This window comes from Balearica regulorum, chromosome 27, assembly GCF_011004875.1.
Source record: "Balearica regulorum gibbericeps isolate bBalReg1 chromosome 27, bBalReg1.pri, whole genome shotgun sequence".
Taxonomy (NCBI): domain Eukaryota; kingdom Metazoa; phylum Chordata; class Aves; order Gruiformes; family Gruidae; genus Balearica; species Balearica regulorum.
The window spans coordinates 5,830,181-5,851,784 of record NC_046210.1 but is presented as its reverse complement, the minus strand read 5'-3'; the positions used below and the strand labels follow the sequence as shown (position 1 = coordinate 5,851,784).

Here is a 21,604-nt window from a genome sequence, read left to right as displayed (position 1 = left end):
GTTCAAAATCTCCCTGATATACACATTTCCAGGTTAGCGTCTCCGTGACAAAGTAAATGCAGAGCTGTGATCAAACTTAAGATATGAAAGCCTACGAGACATATCCTCAGCTGGCATAAACTGATGTAAGCGTTATTAAAGTCAAGGGAACTATAATAGAACTACTTATAGCAGCAGAGAATTTGAATTTGTGTAGTATTAAAAGCAGAATATGAGGCTCCTGCTAGATTAGCAGCAGAGAACAAATTTCTTACTATTCTAGGAACAGCTGATGAAAGAAAAGTAATTCAGAACATGGAGATGTATGTATAACCTGTATTCTCACCACATTAAGGTTCACATGCAGACTAAATGTTTAGTTACGGTGATTTAAAAATAGACTTTTTATCTCTCACTTTAAGTATATACTTAACTACTAAAGTATGTGAGCTGGTTCAGCAACTGCCATTAACATATAACAAGCCATTTCTTTACATTTTTGCCTTACTCTGTAGTACATCGTTACATGTCCATGGAATCCTGTTGGCTTCACTCTTAAAAAAGTTTTCCATCTGGGAATCTTATGGAAAAGTCCACCCATCACATTTCGGCAATGAGAGGAATTTGATGGCTGAGTTGCAGCACCCTGAATGATAGCACTTAAGAGCAGAAATGCTGACAGCACCATAACTACAGCAATGCTAGCACAGCACACTGCAAGGACCCCATTATAAATACACATTACAGGACGTGTATGAGCTCCCATAACAGCTCCATTGTGGCATTTAGATTTACCCTTGAAAATTATATCTAATTTTGATATTCATCTTTTTAACAGTTTATCATTTTCATCTTCAAACAACCGGTTTTATTGTGGCTCTTTAAAAAAAAAAAAGAAAAAAGCTCAAGTATAATCAGGTCAAACATTAATATTTGATTGTATATTTAATATTGAGGACATAGGCAGATACACACAATACTAAGATCTGTTTCCATGTTTTAAAGAGTATTGGTGTTCTGGTGATTAAAGGATCTGAATAGAACCTGAGAGATCTATTTCCCTATCGCCAGTTTTCCTGTATAAGCACAGGCAAGCGGTTAATCTTTCTTAGGCCTTCTGTGCCAAAGTCTCATGTATAAAATGAAGCACATGTCCTTCTGTAACTGGTTGCCCATGTCTGATGCAGTGAGGCCCTGATGAACCCTCTGAGGTCTGGTTTTATATGAATAATTATTCTTGTTATACCTGTGAAGTGCCTACAGCCAGGTACTCAGTATTTTTCATATGACTTGACCCTTTGTGCTTTTCATCTGAGGTTATATCTCAGCACTTAATAATTATGGAGGACTTAATACAACATGACCCTGATAGCACCGGGCTGCTATTTGTTGCTGCTGTTACTAGTTCTGACAGAAGTACATCTTCCCATGCTTTTAGTTTGCAAGATTTCACACTTTTCAGTCTCCTGGGCTTGATGTTAATGTCTCTGCATTTCTTAGGCTTTTGCCAAGTGCAGGTTGAATGTAAAGGGAAGGTGTTTAGAGGAGAAATTCTCATTTAGAGAGGCAACTACCATTCAAGAGGGAAGTGGTCTTATTTGTGACTCCAAGCCTACTGCATTCTCCGACATGTTATCTACAAACTTTGTGACAGCTTGGAGCAATAAATTGCAATATAAAGTACTAAAAGTATCAAGTAAATAATAAACTTCGATAATCACCAAAAAAATCCAGATTTTTGTTATGATGCACAGAACTACCTTATCAATAATTATAAAATCTATTGAACTTTCCTCTTCAGTATTTTATATGATACTTGTCTGCTACACTCTACCCAACAAATGGGTGCACTTCTGTGCTGCTACTGAGTATATTTTCCAGAGTGCTATAGATACACACCTGCGTTCTGTGGGTAGTGGCATTTAAACCACCCGGTTTCCTGTGGCTGTTTGCTGGTAGCTTCTCTGCTGTCTAATAACATGGTTAAGCTCTTCACCCTTTCTTTCCGTGGAGGATTAATTCAGATCTCTCTCACCATTTTCTGTTTTCACAAAAATGTGCTGGAACTGTGCATCTTTGATGATCCTGCCTTTCTGATAAAATCTGATACAAATTGGTCAAGAAGTTCAAAAGTTGTTGTGGAAGTTCTGAAGACAACTTACAGGCAGGAGGACCTGAACTGCCCGAATAAGGCTTGCCTAGGTTAAAAATCATTTGTTCATAGCAGGATCACAGCAGTTTTCTGACAGCACAGCCATGGAAAGAAAAAAAAAATGCCACCATGTTATTTTCATAGCTTAGAAGTTGTTTTTACTGCTATTAGCAGCAGCAACCTGGGGGAATTGATTACACAGGTGAGCCTCTACCTAATGGCTGTGTTTATCATTTTGCCTGCCATGGTGGGAGAACTGCAGGTTCTTGAATAGACAGATTGAAAAGTTGTCTGTTCTACCCTCGCTCTAACAGCTCGGCCATCTTCTGTGAAATGCTGTTTTGTAACATATGGCAGTAAGCACCCACTCACTCCTCAGAGAATGCTAACAGATATCCCTATGCCAGTAACAGCAGCAAAACAGGGATAGTATATTTAACTTTCTTCTCCTCTGCTGGCTCCTACATATATCTTCATGTCCTTTTTTGTGGAAGCAATCTAATTAACATGTTAAAGAACTGCACTGCAGTCTGACTCAAGCCCCCCCTAGATGGTACAAGTCAGTCTTGCACTTAGAACAGCTTTACAATAGTAAGATGACTTTTCTCCACAGAGGAATGCACGTTTCTGTTACACATCTCTGTATCACTCCACTCCTAAACCTTTTTCAGCACAGGTACCAATGGCACGAGGATGGTGGCCCTCAGCAACCCTTGTGTTGTGGACACTGTGAGAGCAAGGTCTCCAGAAGCAGAAAATGGCACAGAAGAACTTAACATTTAAATCTGCAACAGTAACTAAAGAATTAACAGTCTCTCTCTCTGAAGGTGAAAGCGTCAGGCCTAGTGCAGCCCCTACAAGCCCTGTCCTGCACATGAATCAAGGACACCATCGCTTTGCTTAAGGGCTGCCAGGCTCCGTGAAGTTAACCTGTCCCATCTCTGTAGGAACATGATTGCATTTACATGCAGATTTGAATCTTTAACCTGTTTGATGGCTTTGCCAGTTCTCTCTCAGGAAAAGGAGATGGGTTTGACCTGCTCAGACATCAGATTTGCCTTTTCCCAGAGACCAGTGAATCAAAGCACTGCCTCAGAAGAAAATGTATTTCAAAAGCTTTTGGCCAGATCCTGATCTCACAAGCCCAGGAATAATTCCAGAATGATTTTGCACTGCACTGGGGTTACTTGGTGCAAAATCAGAAGAAAGTCCTAATCTCTTTGAGCTTGATTCAGAGTCATTTCCAGTCAATGGATATCACTTCAGTATCTGCAATTAACTGTGGATCAGATGGACCTCTATTTTAACAAAAAGAATCCTTTGTCAGTTAGGCTTATATTTCATTAGAGTACCTGGTATAATTGAAGACACAATTCTTGCTGCAGGTTTCTAGGTGTGGCAGTTGTATGAATAAATACCTTTCAGCATTAGCATGTGTACTAATAAAGGGTATATAAACTGGCAAAAGACAGTAACAGGTTCTTCACAAATCCACTTTTGTAAAAATTCTAACCAATTCACTCAACAGGTGGTTAAAATTTTTAATAAAAAATTTCTTGGACTTTCATTATTATTTTTGAGTTAAATTATGATTTTAAATATGTCAAATATAATACACAAAGATTATTTAATGAGGATTGTTGGTGGTAAGAGGCTTTTAAACATTAAATAAATTCTTCCATTTTGAGAAATCTGAATACGATTTGGTGGGAGCAAGTCATTCAACTTAAATATAAATCCACCCTTTAGAATTTGGCGCACCATTATTCTCCAGCATAACAAGCTACAGAAACTTTATTGTATACGTTGTATGCCATCATTGTTACTACTGGTACTGATGGTTCAATGAGATGGTCATCTGGTCCCATCTGATTTTTTTTCTTTCAGATCTCTAGATAATGTTCTCCTGCTAGCAGAGGTAAATATAGGACACTAAATAAGTTGATAATACATTTAAGAATAAAAAAACCCCAACATATTTATTTTCCACTTAGCCCATTGGTGTCTCTTGATACAAGATGCTCCCTTGTCCTCTGGGATTATGTTGAAAATGAAAGGTTACCCCCAGCGAGAGAGAAATGTAAAATAAATACTGTTATAAATAAAACATCTTCCAGTATGTGGAAAAACACTATCATGTTCCTGTACACTCAATATATCTATAGGCAGACCCATATCATAACAGCATGAGCTCTAATCTGGAAAAAATATTAGCATGTGTAGGAACAGCGCCTTAACACCTCTGCACAACAATGAAGCTGTCTCCTTACACGTCCAAATGTCACAACTAGCAGAGTGGCCTTCAAACAGCAAGAGGCTAAATAAATAAATAAAGCAAGTAAGCAGAGTTGTCAATACCGGTTACTGAAACGACAAGGGTCTGAGCTCCTCCAGCGTAAATTGCGATCACCTACCTGTGTAAATAAACCTGCCTGGTGCGCCTTTGCAAAACTGTTTGGATTTGTACGACAATGTCACTTCAACCACTCCAGGAATGTGACGTGGAGGTGTCTGAACTCGAATGGCATGAGGTGTGATAAGCTGGGAAATAACAAAAGGACAGGCACAATTAGGACATGTCTGTGTTACTCCTCCCGTTTTCACTTTTCACCCTCCAAACATGCTGTATGAGTAAAGGCATTGCTTATTCCTATATAGGAGCCACTATAGATCAGCCAAGTGATACATCTGCTCTAGTTTCTTGCCTCCAGGAGAGGAAGACACATTTTAGGATAAATTGTCAGCAGGAAAATTGTACTGTTTATGCCCATGGGTTAATTGCTGGCTTATTTCTGGACCTAGGGGGAATTTTTTCTCCTTCCCAAACTCTAACCCTTTCTTTATTTCTTTATTTGTCTCCAGACATGTTCCATGAATTTCCTTCACACAGGTTTCTATGGCCCACCTTACATGCCATCGTTTTTGTACCATTATTGGATTAGGAATTAACACTCTTCCCCCTCTGCTTTCCTCAGAACAGGTAGGGAAGCATCTCTACCTACCTCACTCCATACAAGCATGGTTCCAAATACAACTTGCAGCCCATCAAAGAAGTTGTCTCCGATAATGATCACCATTGCTCCTCCTGTAGTCCAACCCTCACTTGGGCTGATTGCTTTGATGCACGGTGTGGCTAAACAAAACAAAATGGATATCAGAGCATCACGTTGTTAGTTTTTTCCCCACACAGTTTTGTGACTGTTCGCAATCCTAAGTGTAAACCCTTGTAGCAGATAGGTGCAAGCAACTTCTGTGCACATTAAGCAGTCCTGAGTCGTACTGATGCAAACTGAAGCTTAGAGCAGCTTCACCTGTCCGCTCCTGGGAGTTTCTGCACTGCTGCAGCTCCACAGCTGGCATGAATTCCCAAGGCCTAGGACAAGTCGTCTCCGGCCATTCACCCATGAAGGCTGCTTTACCATTCCATGAAATCCAATAAATAAATAAATAAATAGCGTGTTTTCTGCCTTGCTAGTGTTAATTACTTGCCTATTCATTACTGGCACTTAACATCGTGTCATTAAAGCCTAATAGGCAAACTGTAGTGGGTGTAAAAATGAAATGCTTAAATGATCGTGCAGAGGCTGCTTAAACCGCGCCCCCCCCCCCCCCCCCCGAAACTCTTAGGATATGATCACACAAAAGCTAAACCCTGTGGAAAGAGAGGTAGATTAAGATTTATTAAATTTATCGATGGGTAAAAAAGATAGGGGAATATCAAATGTTTCCTCCAATTCCTATCAGGAGACAATTTCTCATAATTTTCTTGATTTTATAGATGAGATTTTTTTTCTCCTCTCTTCCATATGTTCAAGGCCTCTGGACTATACATCCCATCAGGAACCCAATATGGTTTCCAGGCCATAACCAAAGTCAATCCATCACTCCATTCCCAATGCTGACAGGGTCAGAGGTGGAGGGGAACTTTGGCAGTGCTCCAAAAACATGAGACTCCTTTGAACAGCCAGTCAATCACATCCAATCAGTCAAGGAAAAACTGGATGGCTTCCTAGGCTAGGAATCTTGGGATTTTCCTTCTACCATTTCACTGCCCGCTGGGGGAGAATTAACACCACTCTGAATTCTTTACTGATTCAATCATTTTCTTCCAGTTCATTAATTCTTCTTTTAGGCTGATACAGGGCACAGTTAAGAAGTGGGGCAGCAAAACATCATAATGAAATAATATCCTTGCTTGTCTTTTCTACTAACATCACTAGCTCTTCTCACTTTCACTAGCTGCAGGGGAGGGAAAAGTAGACACAGATAGCATTTTCTAGTAATCCGGAGTACTGTCTGCATGAGAGAGGTGGAATGCGTTGGTAATGAATGTATGGGAAGAGGGAGAGGAGGGGGCCAATCATTTTGAAGCTTAGCAGATACAACTATTTGTAATTGCTTTAATATAGTCCAAAACCCATCCTGTGGATGGCCATGAGTCTTGCTTAGCCAAACAAACTAAAATCAATTAGTGTCAGCTTCCTTCTGTGCATCGTTATGCTTTGCGCATAGTTTGTTTAAGGGAACCAGTGACACTTTTTCATACACATCTTGTGCTGTAACAGTTCTGTTTAACTAAGATGTCATGTTGCCTAATTTGCTTGAAATCAAATCTATCCCAGCTGAATGAGAAGTCTGAAATTTAGATAATACTTAGTGTTTCTATGTTTTTCATCTTTGCAGTACGAACTAATTAATAAACTAGGGGTGGGGGAGCCAGTATCTTAGATGTAAAGAGGATCATATTTTGCATGCAACAGACACTGTTTTCCTGCCTCTTCCTTCTCTAAACCCCCTGAGGTTCTATAGTCCCCCCCTTAGCTGTCCTTCCATCCTGAAAACAAATGGAAATTGAAGAATGGGTAATAGGCTTTTGCATTCATTTGTGTACTGTTCTTCATACAAATATCTTACCTTCTGAGGGGTCAAGTCTCCTTGCTCTCCGTCCATGCTTGGAATTGTTGTGAACAAACATGTTGTCAGAAACTGCCAGTACGTGCCCATCGACATTCACTGTTGTTGATAGCACAACCTAGATATTTAGAAAGGGAAGAAAAAGGAGGCAGGTAAAAAATTTACTTTGAAATTCAACTTGTAAAGTACTAATTATTCAGTTTAGTTAAAATCCTGTTCTGTTTGTAAAATGGTATCATGTCCTGCAGGGTTTACTCCCTAACAAGAAGAGGAGGAAGTATTTTCAGCCTTCATTCTATGCATTAATTCCATTTAACATAGCATCCTGAGGGCTGTATAAAGTCCTTACTGTATAATGAACCAGCTACTGCAGATGGCCCTAAATTTAGTTTCCTGTGATGCACTGTAGCATGGCTGATGGCAAAGAGGGCTATACATACCAACCAGGAGGGCAGGCTGCAGAGCACCACAGCAATTTGCCCTCTGATACATACATGCAGATTCAGAGCCATCTGCTGTACTGTGCACACATGCAAATGTATCTGCATCTGCTCCGAAAATACAGGTCTCCATTGACTGAGCAAAATGGAAGCTCCTACTATGTGCAAACAGTACCTAATATCATGTCTGGTTTTTGACCTATGCCTGCTTAGAGCCTTTTGAAAATCTGAGCTTGAGGACCCCAAATCAAGCAGTAGTTTTTAAACCTTAGCCTCCATGACTTATGTTGTTGGGTTCCAATAGCATACGAATTCTTAGAGAAAGTAACTGTGTATGTTAATTAATCCCACTTAGTTTTCCTTTACAATACAAGATCCAAAGCTGCAAGTGCTATAAATCCATAAATATGTGTGCCTTTAAACCACAAACTTTTAGGAAAAAATTAACAAACTGTGTTTTAACTACTGAAAGAAGATGCATCTTATTGAAACTTCCAGGTTTCGACCATTAGTTGGTGTAAATCAGCTTAACTCCATTCAGCTGCCACACAGCTACAGTAATTCACAGCTATTGAGAATCTGACCCTGGATGTGTTCATGAATTTTCACAGATATAGCTGTCACAGTCTAGGTAAGAGAATGTCAAGCTCTAATTGTTGATAAGACTATATTCAGCATATAGCAGGAGAAACCTTGCCCTCCTACAGGATTATGCTAGCTTAAAGAATACTTTCTTTCTTGAGACAAGTTTAATTCATTCCAAAAGGCTCTTGTCATACTGTACAATACTTCTCAAGCATTCTTGTCACAAAATGTGTTGCTTTTGTGTGCCAACTGATTTCATCATTGCACATTTGGGTGGAGTGCGACTCCTATCCACAGTGAACATTTCCCGCATGACATAGCTGAACCCACTCAGATGCACTTCATTATTTTCCGTTAAACAATGGAAATAAATTTTAATCTCTCACTGGCCAGCACAAAGCACACTATGGCAACAGGGGAATAGACCTGAATTATTCCAGTGTCTGAAATATTTACGACAAGTGTTTAAATTGTAACCAAATGTAAATAAAAAGTATATCATATGTATACAGTTACACTATATAATATATACATATCTGACCTCACATACACAAGGTACGTATGTGATAAACACACACCCACATGCTCTCAGTATGAGATCTTTAGAATATATGCAGACTTCAAGTACACACACATTCCGTGTTTGAATAACCATTTGGGTATAAATGTTGTGCGCAAAACAAGAGCCACATTTCAGCAGGAGCTGTAGAGATCCCTGTAGCATGAGTAACAGCAAGAGCTAATCCTCTGTTTAGAGATAAGTGCTGAGCATCCTCTATTCCCTGAGCCAGCAGGAATGGAAGATGCACTTTCAGACCTCTCTCCATGAGCAGTTCCATTTTTATTCACCTCTCCCATTCATCATAGGAGGGTCAAAGCCACTTGGCATTTCACAGGCTGGGACCTAGAGTAAATAAATACAGCATTCTCAGGGACAGGACAAAAGGCAAAGTTCAGATCTGGACCAGAACCTTCCTAACGATTTGGGCCTTATTTGCAGTAATCTCTAAGGTACTGTTGAAATTCAGCAGAGACCTTTGTCATCTTTGCTACAACACTGCTAGTCAACTCATTATCAACGATGTGGGGTAAGAGCGTGTGAGATTACGGACACAAAAATTACTGAACTTCTTCACTTTGCTCCAGTCATTCCCTCTTGCCTGATGAAGACGACAATCCAATTGTTCTATACTGAAGATTAAAACCCAATGTTTTATGGATAAAAGGAAGAGGAATGTGCATTCCACTACGGTCTCTAACTCCCAGGCCCTTCCCTTTCACAAGCCAACTGCTTCCCCCCAGTGAGTATTTCCTGGGTCATGAAGGGTGACCCTTTCCATCTGGAATCAATCAGTCAACTCCTGACAACTTCCTGAAACACCTCACTCCATTTCCTGTTCTCTCCCCCTTCCCTCTTTCCCCCTGGTTTGCTTCACTCTTCAAAACTGCAGGCCACAGCAGCTTAATGTTAGAGGGTCAGACACAGTTAGACTCCAAAACACTACACAAGAACACCTTTGACCTTCAAAAATCTTTACATCTTAGCTAAACAAATCAAGGTCAACATTTCTTACCATTACCTTGTTAACCATTTATATGCATTTTTGCCAATACCCTTCTGAACACATATTTATCAATAACACTTGTTCTCCTAACATCGTAAAACATTGCAGGCCTTTTTTTTTTTTTTTTTTAAACCTGTATTTAATGCTGATGAAAGGTGATGTGCAAACTTCCCTGGAGATTTAAATTCTCAGATTTGACCACAGCACTGGCAAATTACTGGCAAACAGTTTTGGTGCGTTTTTCTTTTCCTGATCTGATGGCACTACTTCTTGTGTATGATAATTTGGCTTCTGTGCCTATTCAGTTGATGGTCTTTTAGCTAAAATCAGTAGTTAATGTAAAACATAATCCTATGGGAATGATCTGAGAACATCAAAATATGTCAGGCAGGCCACGGATTCTGGTAATTGTAGCTTAGGGCCAAATTTGACACAGACAGCATAAAGACTAAAGATTTTGTGCCGCTCAACAGCTGGATCAGCTCGCGACCTCTGTTGGAGTTTCAGAGGACAACCGAACAAGCAAGAGAGAGACGGGGCAACGTGTTATTCCTTCATCCGTCCAAATGAGGGTTCCATCTCTAGGAACAGTGAGGGAGTTACAGGCTTCTAAGCGCTGTTTTGGGCAGTTCTTAAGATTCTCTCTGCAAATCTGCAAGGGTCTTGTTATTAGCTGTGAACCCACAGACATAAACCAATGACTCCCCAGCAGTACTGAAGAAATGCATGTGCTGTATCTCCACGTTATTTTTGTTTCCTGGGTATATTTCTGTAATGCAATCCCTGCTCAAAAACCACAATGAGGGTTCCCCTACCATGGCATTCAGTCAAACTGTCTTCAGCATGTTAAACTCAGCTTCTCTGAGCCGCACTGCCCCTTCTTTCACTTCCATGCACAGTACGAAGTGTTGTACTTCTTTACAAACCCTTCCCTGGGTACTACAATCTTTCCTACCCCATCTACACATTAGATCAGTATTTCTAAAGTATGCTTCTCTTCAAATCACATATATACAAGTAAATACACATCATCATGTATATAAAAGCTGTATCAGTCACAGACACCTATTTAGACATATGGTACAAACATTCCAGGCATACAGGCATTTACTTACATGTAACATATCTCATCACTGTGTAAATGATCTCTCTCAAAAAATTCCTGTTACCATTCCAAGTGTGGAAAAAATTCTTTATGACATTGTACATCTGGAAACAATATTACATTCCTGATGCACTTTCCCTTATAACTCTCTGGTCACAGCACCATGTTATTTTAACTTTTCAAAAGAATAACTACTATGAGGATTTAAAAAATTATCATCATTATTATTATTTTCCAGCTGGGTGGAAGAAAAGATGTCAGGCCTCATCCTGCTTTCTTCACTTGGACAGGGCTCCCATTGATGTCAACAGGCGTTTTGGTTGAGCGAGTAATACAGGAGTAGATGCTAGAATATAATGTGTTGGCTTCATAGTTGGATTAGGAAGAAGATAAACAATGTGAAAAATGCCAGCAGCGTGTCTCTGCTCAAAACTTCCATTGAATTCTTTGGGAAATCCTCCCTGAGACCCTGAGCCTGCTGCAAACTCTAGGCTAACAGATAAAGCTATGCACATGGCCTTTGTTTCAGGAATGGGGCCTCCTCAGATTATAGGGGCACAGACGTAGGAGATAACTGCTGGGTCGCTGACATCTAGTCTCTTGCTATTACAGACAACCAAAGCATGTAGCTACTTTTATAAAATTGTCTTCAACTAGTTCAAGCTTTTGCCTTTGGTACTCCTCTTGTTTTAAAGCCTGCTTGTCCTGATTTGTTAGGGAATTTATTCCTAGTCAGTTTATAGTTAAGACTAGCTTTAAAATTATTATTATTATTACTGTTATTATTATTTCCCATTCTGATGTACCTTAGGTTATTTTTAGACAGCAGTTATGTCCCTTCTCAGTGCATGTCACTGAAGTATTTGAGCCAAGCTCTTGTCTATTCCCCAGTCACCTTAATGACCCATTCCTGCACCTGTTCAAATTTAGTTTTCATTCTCTTTTGAAGATGGTTAAACCAGTATATTGTATTTCAAACAAGAAATCAGTAGGGTACAATCGTACAAATGCATCCTTCCTTCTACTGGAAAAGCTTACCTGAGACATAGTGGAATCTCATCTGTGGTTTGTTTCTAATAGACAATACACAACTCTGGCAACTCACTGTCACAATGGCCATCTGGTCTTCAGATCTGAGCACATTAAGCTCCTTGAATGTGTTTTTTTTTCCTTTGGCAGTTGCAGTCAGTCCCTCCCTTACTCTTATAGAATCTAAGATAACATCACCTTTTGTTGGGTCAGTCACTGATGAAGAAATCTGCCACCCAGTAATAGCTCTGGACTCTGCTGATACCAGTTGCGTTTGTTTCACAATTTGGCCCAGGAAATTAGTCTCCCATAATGACATTCATCTCTCTAACAACAGTTCAACGATCTCTATCCATATCCAGATCTGACTATGGGGGTCTCTGGCACAGTCTTTCACCATCAGTCTGAAAAAGATTTTGATTTAGACCAGTTATGTTTTATTCTTGCTATCCCATTTTGCTTCTGCACAGTCTACAACGTTCCTAACTCAATATTATCCCCACCACTCTTGCCAATTTTTCTTTTTCCTGAATGACACAGATCTTTCAGTGCTTCATATTAAAAGCTAGCTGGATGAATTCTCAAATGCAGCCAGCTTTACTCACGTGCCTGATGATGAACTGATCCAACCACTCTGAGGTCAGGAAGGAAATCTCCCCAGGGGTACACCTTGTTATTTTTCCTTTCCCTTTCTCCCTAGAGCACCTAGAGGGGGATACCTGCCAGGAAACATTCCATGTCATGATTTCTGCTGAAAACAGAGGGCAATTGCTGACCTTTCTCTTTTTGTTTCTAAAAAAGCATGTTGGTTCAAAGATGACCATTGTTAGTATTGATGTTCTGTTATCTTGTACCACTCCCTTGACCGTAGCACTGTAGGATCTGTTTAATCAGGATGTTACTGGATGAAGCAGAATTCCCAATCAATGGGAGTCTAATGCATTAGCACCAGGTCTCAGCTGAAGCATTTTAGCTGAAGTGCCTCATCTTAATTCCACAGAATTATTGTCCCCCATTACACACCGGTCGTTAGCATTAAGTATCATTGGGCTTCAATCAAGTTCTCTAGGAGAAGTCCTCATTAAATGGAGGGCATCTTTTTTTTTTTTTTTTTCTGGTTGTTGTTGTTGTTAATTCTGTTCCTGGGAGAATCACTCACTGAGAATACAGCAATGACAGTAAAGACAATACCTATGAAAACTCCAATGCACAGACTAGCTGAACGCAAATAGTCAGCACTATGGTCTGAATAGGTGATCTTCACATGCTTTCTGTTTTGGCTTTCCACTGACAATCTTTATTCAGAAATATTTTAATTAATAAATAATCAATATTTGCTTCAGTTAAATTCACAAGGACATATTACTCAATCTGCATACATATTTGGGCAGCCATCAAGTAACCATGAAAATATCCATTAGTTCTAGAAAGATTCCCTTTCTCTGCTTTAGCCACTGACAGACACTAAAGTAGTCAGTGATTCATAATAAAATTATGTTACTACTGGGGAAAAGAGCCCCACTAAAATAATGATCATACATCCTTTAACTTCTGAGGTCACATCACTTAACTTCTGAGGTATAACAAGTTTTTCAATAGTAGAGAACCTTTGTATTTGATTATAAAAAATGAAAGTTAAGAGATTTTCATTGTATCTCTGAAGCTCTACTTAATATCAAAGCAAATTTCAAGCAGTTAATGTGATCACAAAGCAGCTGGTGTTGCTCTCCAAACTAAAGAATTATACTTAAAAAAATCCCCTCTTCAGGCATCTGGAGCTGTATTAAATTTACAATGCAGTGTTAATGTAACCTTTGCACCCCTTTTTCTTCCCACCCCCCTTTTTTTAAGTCGGTGTGATATAAGTGAAATTTAACATTTAATTTCATTTAATATATCTTAACTATACTATAAAGTATCTAAATCTTATAACGTATCTAGAAATGAGGCTGAGGCCAGGCTCAGAGACTGGATCCCAACGCCCTGGAACTTTGGTTATCAGCCAAACCAAGCCCAAACTGTGTAGCTTCACACCCATCTCTAATCAGAAGCATTAACTTGACACTTTTCCAGACATGAGTAACCATTCCTCCACGCTGGAAGAACTCAATAAGATGCATTGTACAGCACTATTTCCATGTCTCTTATTTATATTTGTGTCTCAACAACAAAGCCTGAGGTTTGGGCTTTCATTCAATCTCCATTAAAGACCAAAAATGTTTTTTGATGAGACCCTTTCAGTTCCACATTTCAATAGCAATGAGAACTTTGATATAAGGATTCTCTCCTGGTTTGGGGTTTGTTTTTTTTTTTTTAATAACCATAAAAAAGAGTATCTTAATGTCTCCTGGAGATCTGACAGGCATTACTCCATTGAAAATGAATATATGTGGTTCTGCAGAAAAACATAGGTACAAATCCAAAGATACTCAACTGAGCATCACTGCAGAAGTCTGTTTGCATTAGGAAAGTTAAATGTATAGAAATGTTTGAAAATGGAGGGCCTTAATAACAACAGCTGTTCAAATAATTTATTAGGAAAAAACAACAAAGGTTTTAGATGTTGCCCAAGAATAAAACATAATGAATTAAATCATAAAATGAATAGAGTATCCTTTAGTATCGTAAAGTATCCACTGTGCTTTTTGACCCTGCTTTTACTCTGCTCACATGTTCCTGTACTGGTAGGATGAATGACTGTCCTTTCAAAACTAATAAACAATTCTGCACATTAATTACTTTGCCTAATGTAAATCTTAACAATTAAAATGAACACGTTCACAGTGTGCAAGCACACCGCTAATATTTGGAGTGACCTATCTTTTTTTCCCCCCACTTCTGACTTTGAGAGTAGTTGACAGACCATGCTCAACAAGCAGCAGGCAAAAATGTGTTTGCCCAAATTTAAAAACAAAAACCAAACCAAAACAAAACAAAAATCAACCAACCAAAAAAAAAAAAAAAGAGGATCCAGAAAACAGACACAGGGGAGCATTTCAGAGCAATCTTAACTTTGTTTACATTCAGGGAAGTCATGCTTCTATCCTTAGAAACAACGAGGCAGACAGAAAACAAGCTGTCTTTGCTTATTGTCTTTACAGTTCATCATGGCTAATTTCCTTTGGAACAACAGAGCTTTTTTACTCCCAATGTGTAAAATTTTAGCAATTGAACTACTTTTTGTATCGGTTTTTATACATACTGACCTGTGTAGCTGAGAACAGAGTTTATCAACCAATGCATCCAGTTTTGAACAAGCCTGAATGAAGATCCTGCTTTCACTCAAAACCTCAAGCATTTTACCATTTGTCTCAAAGGATTCATTTTTGTAACTCTGAAACAAAGCCTTGTCAACATTTTTGGTTTTGACCAAAACTAAGATATACCTATTTGTTTTGCCTGATCTTAATTAATTTGGGGGTTTGAACTTTAATCTCACAATGAAACTCAAAGGCTATGAACTCACATGGACTGAAAGTGCAAAAGGAGTTTAAGTCAGCCCTGCAAAACAGAACCAGAGAGTTTCACTTGGCTCCGTTTTTCTGGCTTGGCACGTTGTAAGGCAGAAGAACCCAGATGAAGAGTCTACCAGTCTGTTTTCTTCTCCAATAAACTCTTGATTTTGGTACAAAGATCAAAAGCAAGGCCATACTTTCTCATATACAAGAGGCATACCAGCTGGATGGGCTGAAGGAATGAAGGCATTCCATCAGTAACCACGTGGCTGCTGTAAGAGTCAGAGCAGTTTCCCCGTTCGATATTTCACTGGAAATTTGGAGCTGTTCAGGCTCTGCAAAATCACCATTTGGAGTGTGGAGACAGAGGTGAAACAAAGAATAAGGCTGATACTAGAGATCAATTTCTGCCAAAAAAACCTAGATCCAAAATCCTTCTGCAGTTCAGCACCTGATCAAAATCTAGGATTTTAGTTTCGCTCACCGTAGTGAGGGGGCAGCTAGCATGAGACTGAAATCAGATCTGAATTTCTTCAGTGTTCAGGTGTGTTTGGATCCAGATTTTCTGTTTTGGCTGTTACAACCAATATTATTTGTAATATGGCAGCGCCTAGAATCCCCAGGTGCTAATCAGCATACCCTCGTGCAAGATTTTTTACAAATTCGTAACAAAACAAAAAAAGAGACTCTGTATTTATGTTTCATTACATTCCACAATCCGCTATTCTCGCTGGCTCAGATTGCTAACAAGATCTGTTTACATGCTATACATTGAGTTTTACTTTACTCCCAGATTTTTTTGCATTCTTGGCCGATCATATCTAATTGGTGTTTTTTTCTTTATGAAAATTGCCACTTAAAAAAAAAATCAGTATAAGTTTCCTAACAATGAACATCTCTTTTTTTCTCATGTCTTATCATCTCTAAAAACACACAATGAAGAAGTCACTGGAGTCTCTTTAAACTACCAGTGAAAAAAATTAACTTGGTCAGGAATTTTTCTTTACATTTATTTCTGCTCAAAACAAAAAATTCACAATGGTTTTATATTTTTTCTACATTTCTTTAGAATTTTTTGAGCTTTCAGCAGTTTTCATTTTGCAGTATTTCACTTAAAAGTTGATTTAATTTTTTTTAATAAAAATATACCTCCTGTGATTTTTTCATTGCAAGTAAAAAAAAAAAAAAAACAAAAACCATTTGTCTGTGAAATCTTGTTTTGGTGGAAAGTTTTAAACAGCTCTGTAAACTCCTGTGGAGTTTTAACTTCATTTATAAATGAGGAAGCTGATGCAATTGTGCAAGTAATGAAAAATGAATTGCCAAACCTAAGGATGTCACCTTCCCACTACAAGTCTTGTGAGTCTACAAGAAAAATCACACATCCCTCAATTAGCTAAAATCCAATTTGTATCAGGGATGTGACACTGTGAAGGTACAATAGTAATGATAACAAGCAGTAACAGCATTGACGAGGACAGCCCTGATTTTCATCACTAGATTCCAGAGGCTCTGGCTGGCAAAGCACGCACTTTCTCAAACGCTGTTCTGAATCCAGACCACCAAGTTTTACCAAGGTGAGCAACCCCGTTTAGAGAGGTGGAAATACATACTAAAAGAAAGGAAAAATGACTCATCAAAGGTCACCCAGTGAATTAGTGGTGAAGTCCAACCATCTGACTTGCAATCTTGCTGCCTCACCCTCAATTGCATGAGAGTTGGTTCTAGCACCATTTTTTTACAGCATTCTCTGCCGTGCCACCTTTCACACCACACAGAGACATGACAGTGCAGCCACGACGTAAAAGGCTTGAGCATTCCATTTACATTTTTGTGAGGGCTAAGTTACAGGTAAAATACTTATTTATTAAACATGGTTGTTTAAAAGGGTATGAAAGAAGGGAGACTGAGGCTGCCTTTCTCTTCACCACTGACACACTTCACCTCCTTCTGTGTTTTTATTAGCTGGTATTCACAATACATCAGCGACAGCTATGATGAAACCAGTGGCAGATTTCACTGCAAAGCAGCTGGGTCATTGTCCCATGGGTCTTGTTGCTTTGCTGTGTGAGATCTTAAAGTGACCATCACTATTTTGGCTCCTTTTTTTAAAAAAGTTGAAAGGGAAGGCATGAGAGAGTTAAAAGGCGAGAGAGATAGGGAGTGGAGGGAAATGAGGAGAGTGCTTGTGCACCACGTACAGAGCTACTTTGAAAAATTCTGAGGCATCTAAGTATCACAAACATGATCCCTGCTGTGGGCAGCTGTATGTGCGAGTGCTTTGCCCGAGGGTGTCAAATCAAATATCCACTGCTGGTTGGTACAGTACATCACTTCCCCTTGGGGATTTAGAGTGGAAAAAGAAGAAAAAAGGGGGAAAAAAGGTTTAAACACAACAAATGGAGAAAAACTTTAACAATATCTGATATGGCTTATGATATACTGTCATCATATTTATTATGAACAATGTAGGAGAGAGGAGAGGGAAAAGGAAAAGAAGGAAAAAAGCAGACAGGTTAATGCTGAGCCTTATAAGACTTACCTGGAACCGTCTCATATCTCTTGGGTTTCCTGCTGTTTTCAAACAATTCTGATTGCACTTGAGAAAAAATTTTAAGAAGAATCTGGAAAGATAAAGAACCGTGTCACTCCTATTAACCATAACAAAACACGTGTTGTTATACTGTGTTTTAAAGTACACATTGTAGTGATTTACATGATGGTGTGTCTATAGACCAGGACTGTAAGAACTTATGAAAACAGAAACAAAACAAACAAAACCAAACCCTAACAAACAGAAGTTAAAAAGCAATTGGGTAAAGTACAACCACTCTGAGCTGGGCTGCTAGCTGGTGTAACTTAACGTATCTACTTCGATTTATGCCCGTTTCCTCACTGCATGTCTGATCACACGATTTTAGTCTCTCTCTTTATCTCTCCCTTGCATACAAGGTCTTTCTTTCACTGTCTGAAGGGATTTTCCGTGAAACAATATAGAAGGATAATGTATTGTAAAACTACAAAAACCGACACGGCAACTCTGAGGCAGATAAGCCTTGAAACTACTTAGAATGTATTAAAAAACATAGAAACAAATACAGCTCCCAGAAGAAGCTGATGAGATTTCATCATGACCATGTTTTTTGGTTATTAAAATTTCAGTAACTAAAGCAGAGAAGCAGAACTGCCAACAGTCCAGATTATAATCTTACACAGATTTTGAGAGAAGATAACAAAAACACAACCTGAAGTAATACATGACAGCTCATGCTGTCCAAGCAGATAAACCTATTAACATTGTACAAAGTTCTCGTGCCCATTATTTTTGCCCTGTCACATATGCCTATCTTTGGGTGTTATTAGTCTGTAGAGTTTAGCTTGTCATGTACACAAGTTGAATCTTCAGCATGCTTGATTGGCTTGCCCCCAACCAGGGCATATAGATTTTACAGTTTAGAAATATTAGGCAGGCATTTTTCTATAAGCTTTTCCACGAAATTTTGTATCAAATCCAGGGAGAAGAGGATTCATCCCTTTGTCATCTGATTAATCTGATTAAATCTGTGCATTTCAGAGGTAAAGAAACTACATGAAAAATCACAGTTGTTGGATTAAACAGAAAAAAAGCATGCCTTCAAAATTCAGACATAACAGGCAAGAAATTTTTTTGGCATCTTCTATCGCAAGTGAAAATATTTTCTGTGATTCTTTTCATTTCCATTTGTCAGATAAATGGGTTTAACTGCAACAATTAAAATAAAAAAATAATCAGAGACTTTCAGATGGATTTAGAAGGAAAAAGACTTGTAAATAAGAAAAAATAAATAGTTGAAGAATTGATTTAGAATACAAAGAGCAGTTTATTTATTTATTTCTCTTGCTGAGTGCTTTCCTTAAAAAAAAATTCTGCTTTTGCAGTAAGTTAAAGTCCCAGGTGAGCCAGGCCTATTTCCCTTTCTGTTACTATGACAACGATTTTTTACCGCAGTCCCTAAGTCCCTTCAGAACTCACACATTCATGCCTTGAATTAGAACTTTAAAGGAGAAAGATGTATATTTCCTAGGGTTTAACAACAACAACAACCAAAATAGTCTTAACACAAGACAATAAAGCAGAAATCCACTCTCCCTTGTTATTACTACTTTCTTTGCACCACTTACATCGTGGTATTTCTCTTCCATCTGCCCCAAACATACAAAGAAATATCGAAGGATCTGATCCATTTATGTGTTGCTTGAACAAACAAAACCCTTCGAAAACCTCACAACAATTGAACCCACAAAAAAAGACCCAGATAACATCATCTAAAATGACTGTCACAAAACATATCCTTCCAGTGAGCTTTTTAAATTAAAATGTTCCTTTCTTCCTTAAATCTCTCACAATTGAAAAATATCTAAAATATTCATTTTCTCCATGTGTGCACTTTGCAGACTGTTAGTTTTATTTCCACCATTCCTTCTCATTTACGACTTAAAGAGCTCGCTGGTCCTTCCTGTGGCACAGATTAGGGTGAAAGTGCAGGGTCCTGCTGCGGTCGCTCTGCACATTGGCACTCGGGTTCAGCAGGAGAGATGGGTCGGTGCTCGGCTGTCAGAGGGCAACTTCTGGGAACACAGCCCTGCTCACCTCCTTGGATTCCGCACTCAAAATCCTACAGAACTTCATGCCTCAGGAGCAGCACTGAGAGAATATATTCTATCAAATAAGTCTTATTGACTCCTCGTGCTAAAACCTGTGACCTCTTTTATTTGAATGATTCGGTAAGCAAGATTTTATCTGTAAGAATGTTTTCAGAAGAAAAATGCTCTGCGTGCTGGCACACTCAAAGATTCACAGGAGAATTTGAGCCAGAAATGTTACTCACAAACACTTCTTTTTATCCTGCCCTCTTCTCACAGATATCAAAAAATATTTGCCGATACATAAACTGCTTATGTTACTGAGATCTATCGATGGAAGGAAAAACTGCAGAACGTAATCAAACTGTATAATGAAACCAAGGCAAGTAACTTTTACATGAAAATCAATGAGCTGCTGGCTAACTGATTGTTTTGGAGGATAACTGCAAACAAAAATCCACAAGAAGTTGTTACTTTGAAAGAAAAATAAAAGATCAAATTAATCAGGAAAATGTTGTTTCCTTTTTTAATTTTTTAAATGCTTGCATCCCTATTCATCCAGGTGAGAAAAATGCTCAACATGAACTAAAGAACGAAGAAAATCAGAGCAAAGAAAGGTGTGTGTAAGAGAACTCGCTGTGTCAGCTGAACGGACTTTGGGAAGAGCTGAGATACTGCGGTACTGTATGTTACACACACACCTAAAAGGCAGACACTAAAAAGTAAAAATTCTAAATGTATGTCTAATGGTATCCATGACTGAACTCTGCAACACTGCATGGCAATGAACTAAATTCGTATTTTCTGTTAAATGTTTCCAGAAAATTGGGGTTCAGATCCCCAGCAAATGTAAATCACCAGCGTATGTGAAAATTAACTTGCATTTCCATTAGATCTGTGCTGATTCATACCAACAGGTGTATCAACCATTAAAAATACACAGAAAACAAAACTCTCCTCCTTTCCGAGCTGTCTGCCTCCTACAAGATGGAGAGCATTCTCATCGCTCATCAACTGCTTTGCAACAAACAGATTCAGCATGCAAACGCACTGAGCTTTAGGGTATTCAGCTAGGTTATTTATCCAACAGCAATTTTGGCAGTCCCACTTGAGACAACTTGAAGGTGCCTGACTTTTGGCAATTGCTGACCACCTGAGCTGCTGAAAATTGTGCACCTTTAAGATATCACAAATTGGGCATCAGTAATTCATCTCACTTTTGAAAGTGCTGGCCTTGGGTTTTAGTACTTCAGCATTGGGGCAGTATTCATATCTATTGCCTCTGCTAAGACACTGGCAGTTTCTTTGGAGGCCACCAGATATGCTGCACTAAGACAGTTTTTCCCTCCCATCACCCCAGATTTAATTTAGCTTTATTTAGATGCACACGTGAGAATTTTCATCTTTCCTCTAGTTGAACCACATCTCTTTTTTTTCCCTTTCAGAGTTTCTCCAGTCAAATTTTAGCTGCAAGTGGGCATCTGCATGAAGTATTTGGTAGGTCGTTATATATACATATATATTTTAAGTGGTTGCATCTGGGAAAGGCATTAATATTTATTGCAGCATTTGAATACTTATTTCTTGGGGGGAGCAAAGAGGAGGGAAGGTTTAGCACTAAATGAAGCTGATTTAGGGGTAACAGGAGAATTACAGAAAGGCTTTATTAATTTTTTTAAATGAGAACCTTTAGCCAGTTTTTGGCCTTAACCTATACACACATCAAAAAATTAAAACTAGAATTTTATAAAATTAGC

General features: G+C 38.7%; 1 protein-coding gene across 3 annotated transcripts in view; it reads right to left on the bottom strand.

The window, feature by feature from the left end:
• Positions 1-21,604, bottom strand: part of EBF2 (EBF transcription factor 2) — a 138,153-nt gene that overhangs the window by 18,513 nt on the left and 98,036 nt on the right. For all 3 annotated transcript variants that reach the window (XM_075736657.1, XM_075736660.1, XM_075736659.1), the window contains exons 6-9: positions 17,767-17,848; positions 7,046-7,163; positions 5,134-5,264; positions 4,546-4,672 (exon numbers count right to left, since the gene is read on the bottom strand). In XM_075736657.1, the coding sequence (XP_075592772.1) occupies positions 4,546-4,672; positions 5,134-5,264; positions 7,046-7,163; positions 17,767-17,848 (458 nt within the window). The remainder of the gene's footprint in view (positions 1-4,545; positions 4,673-5,133; positions 5,265-7,045; positions 7,164-17,766; positions 17,849-21,604) is intronic.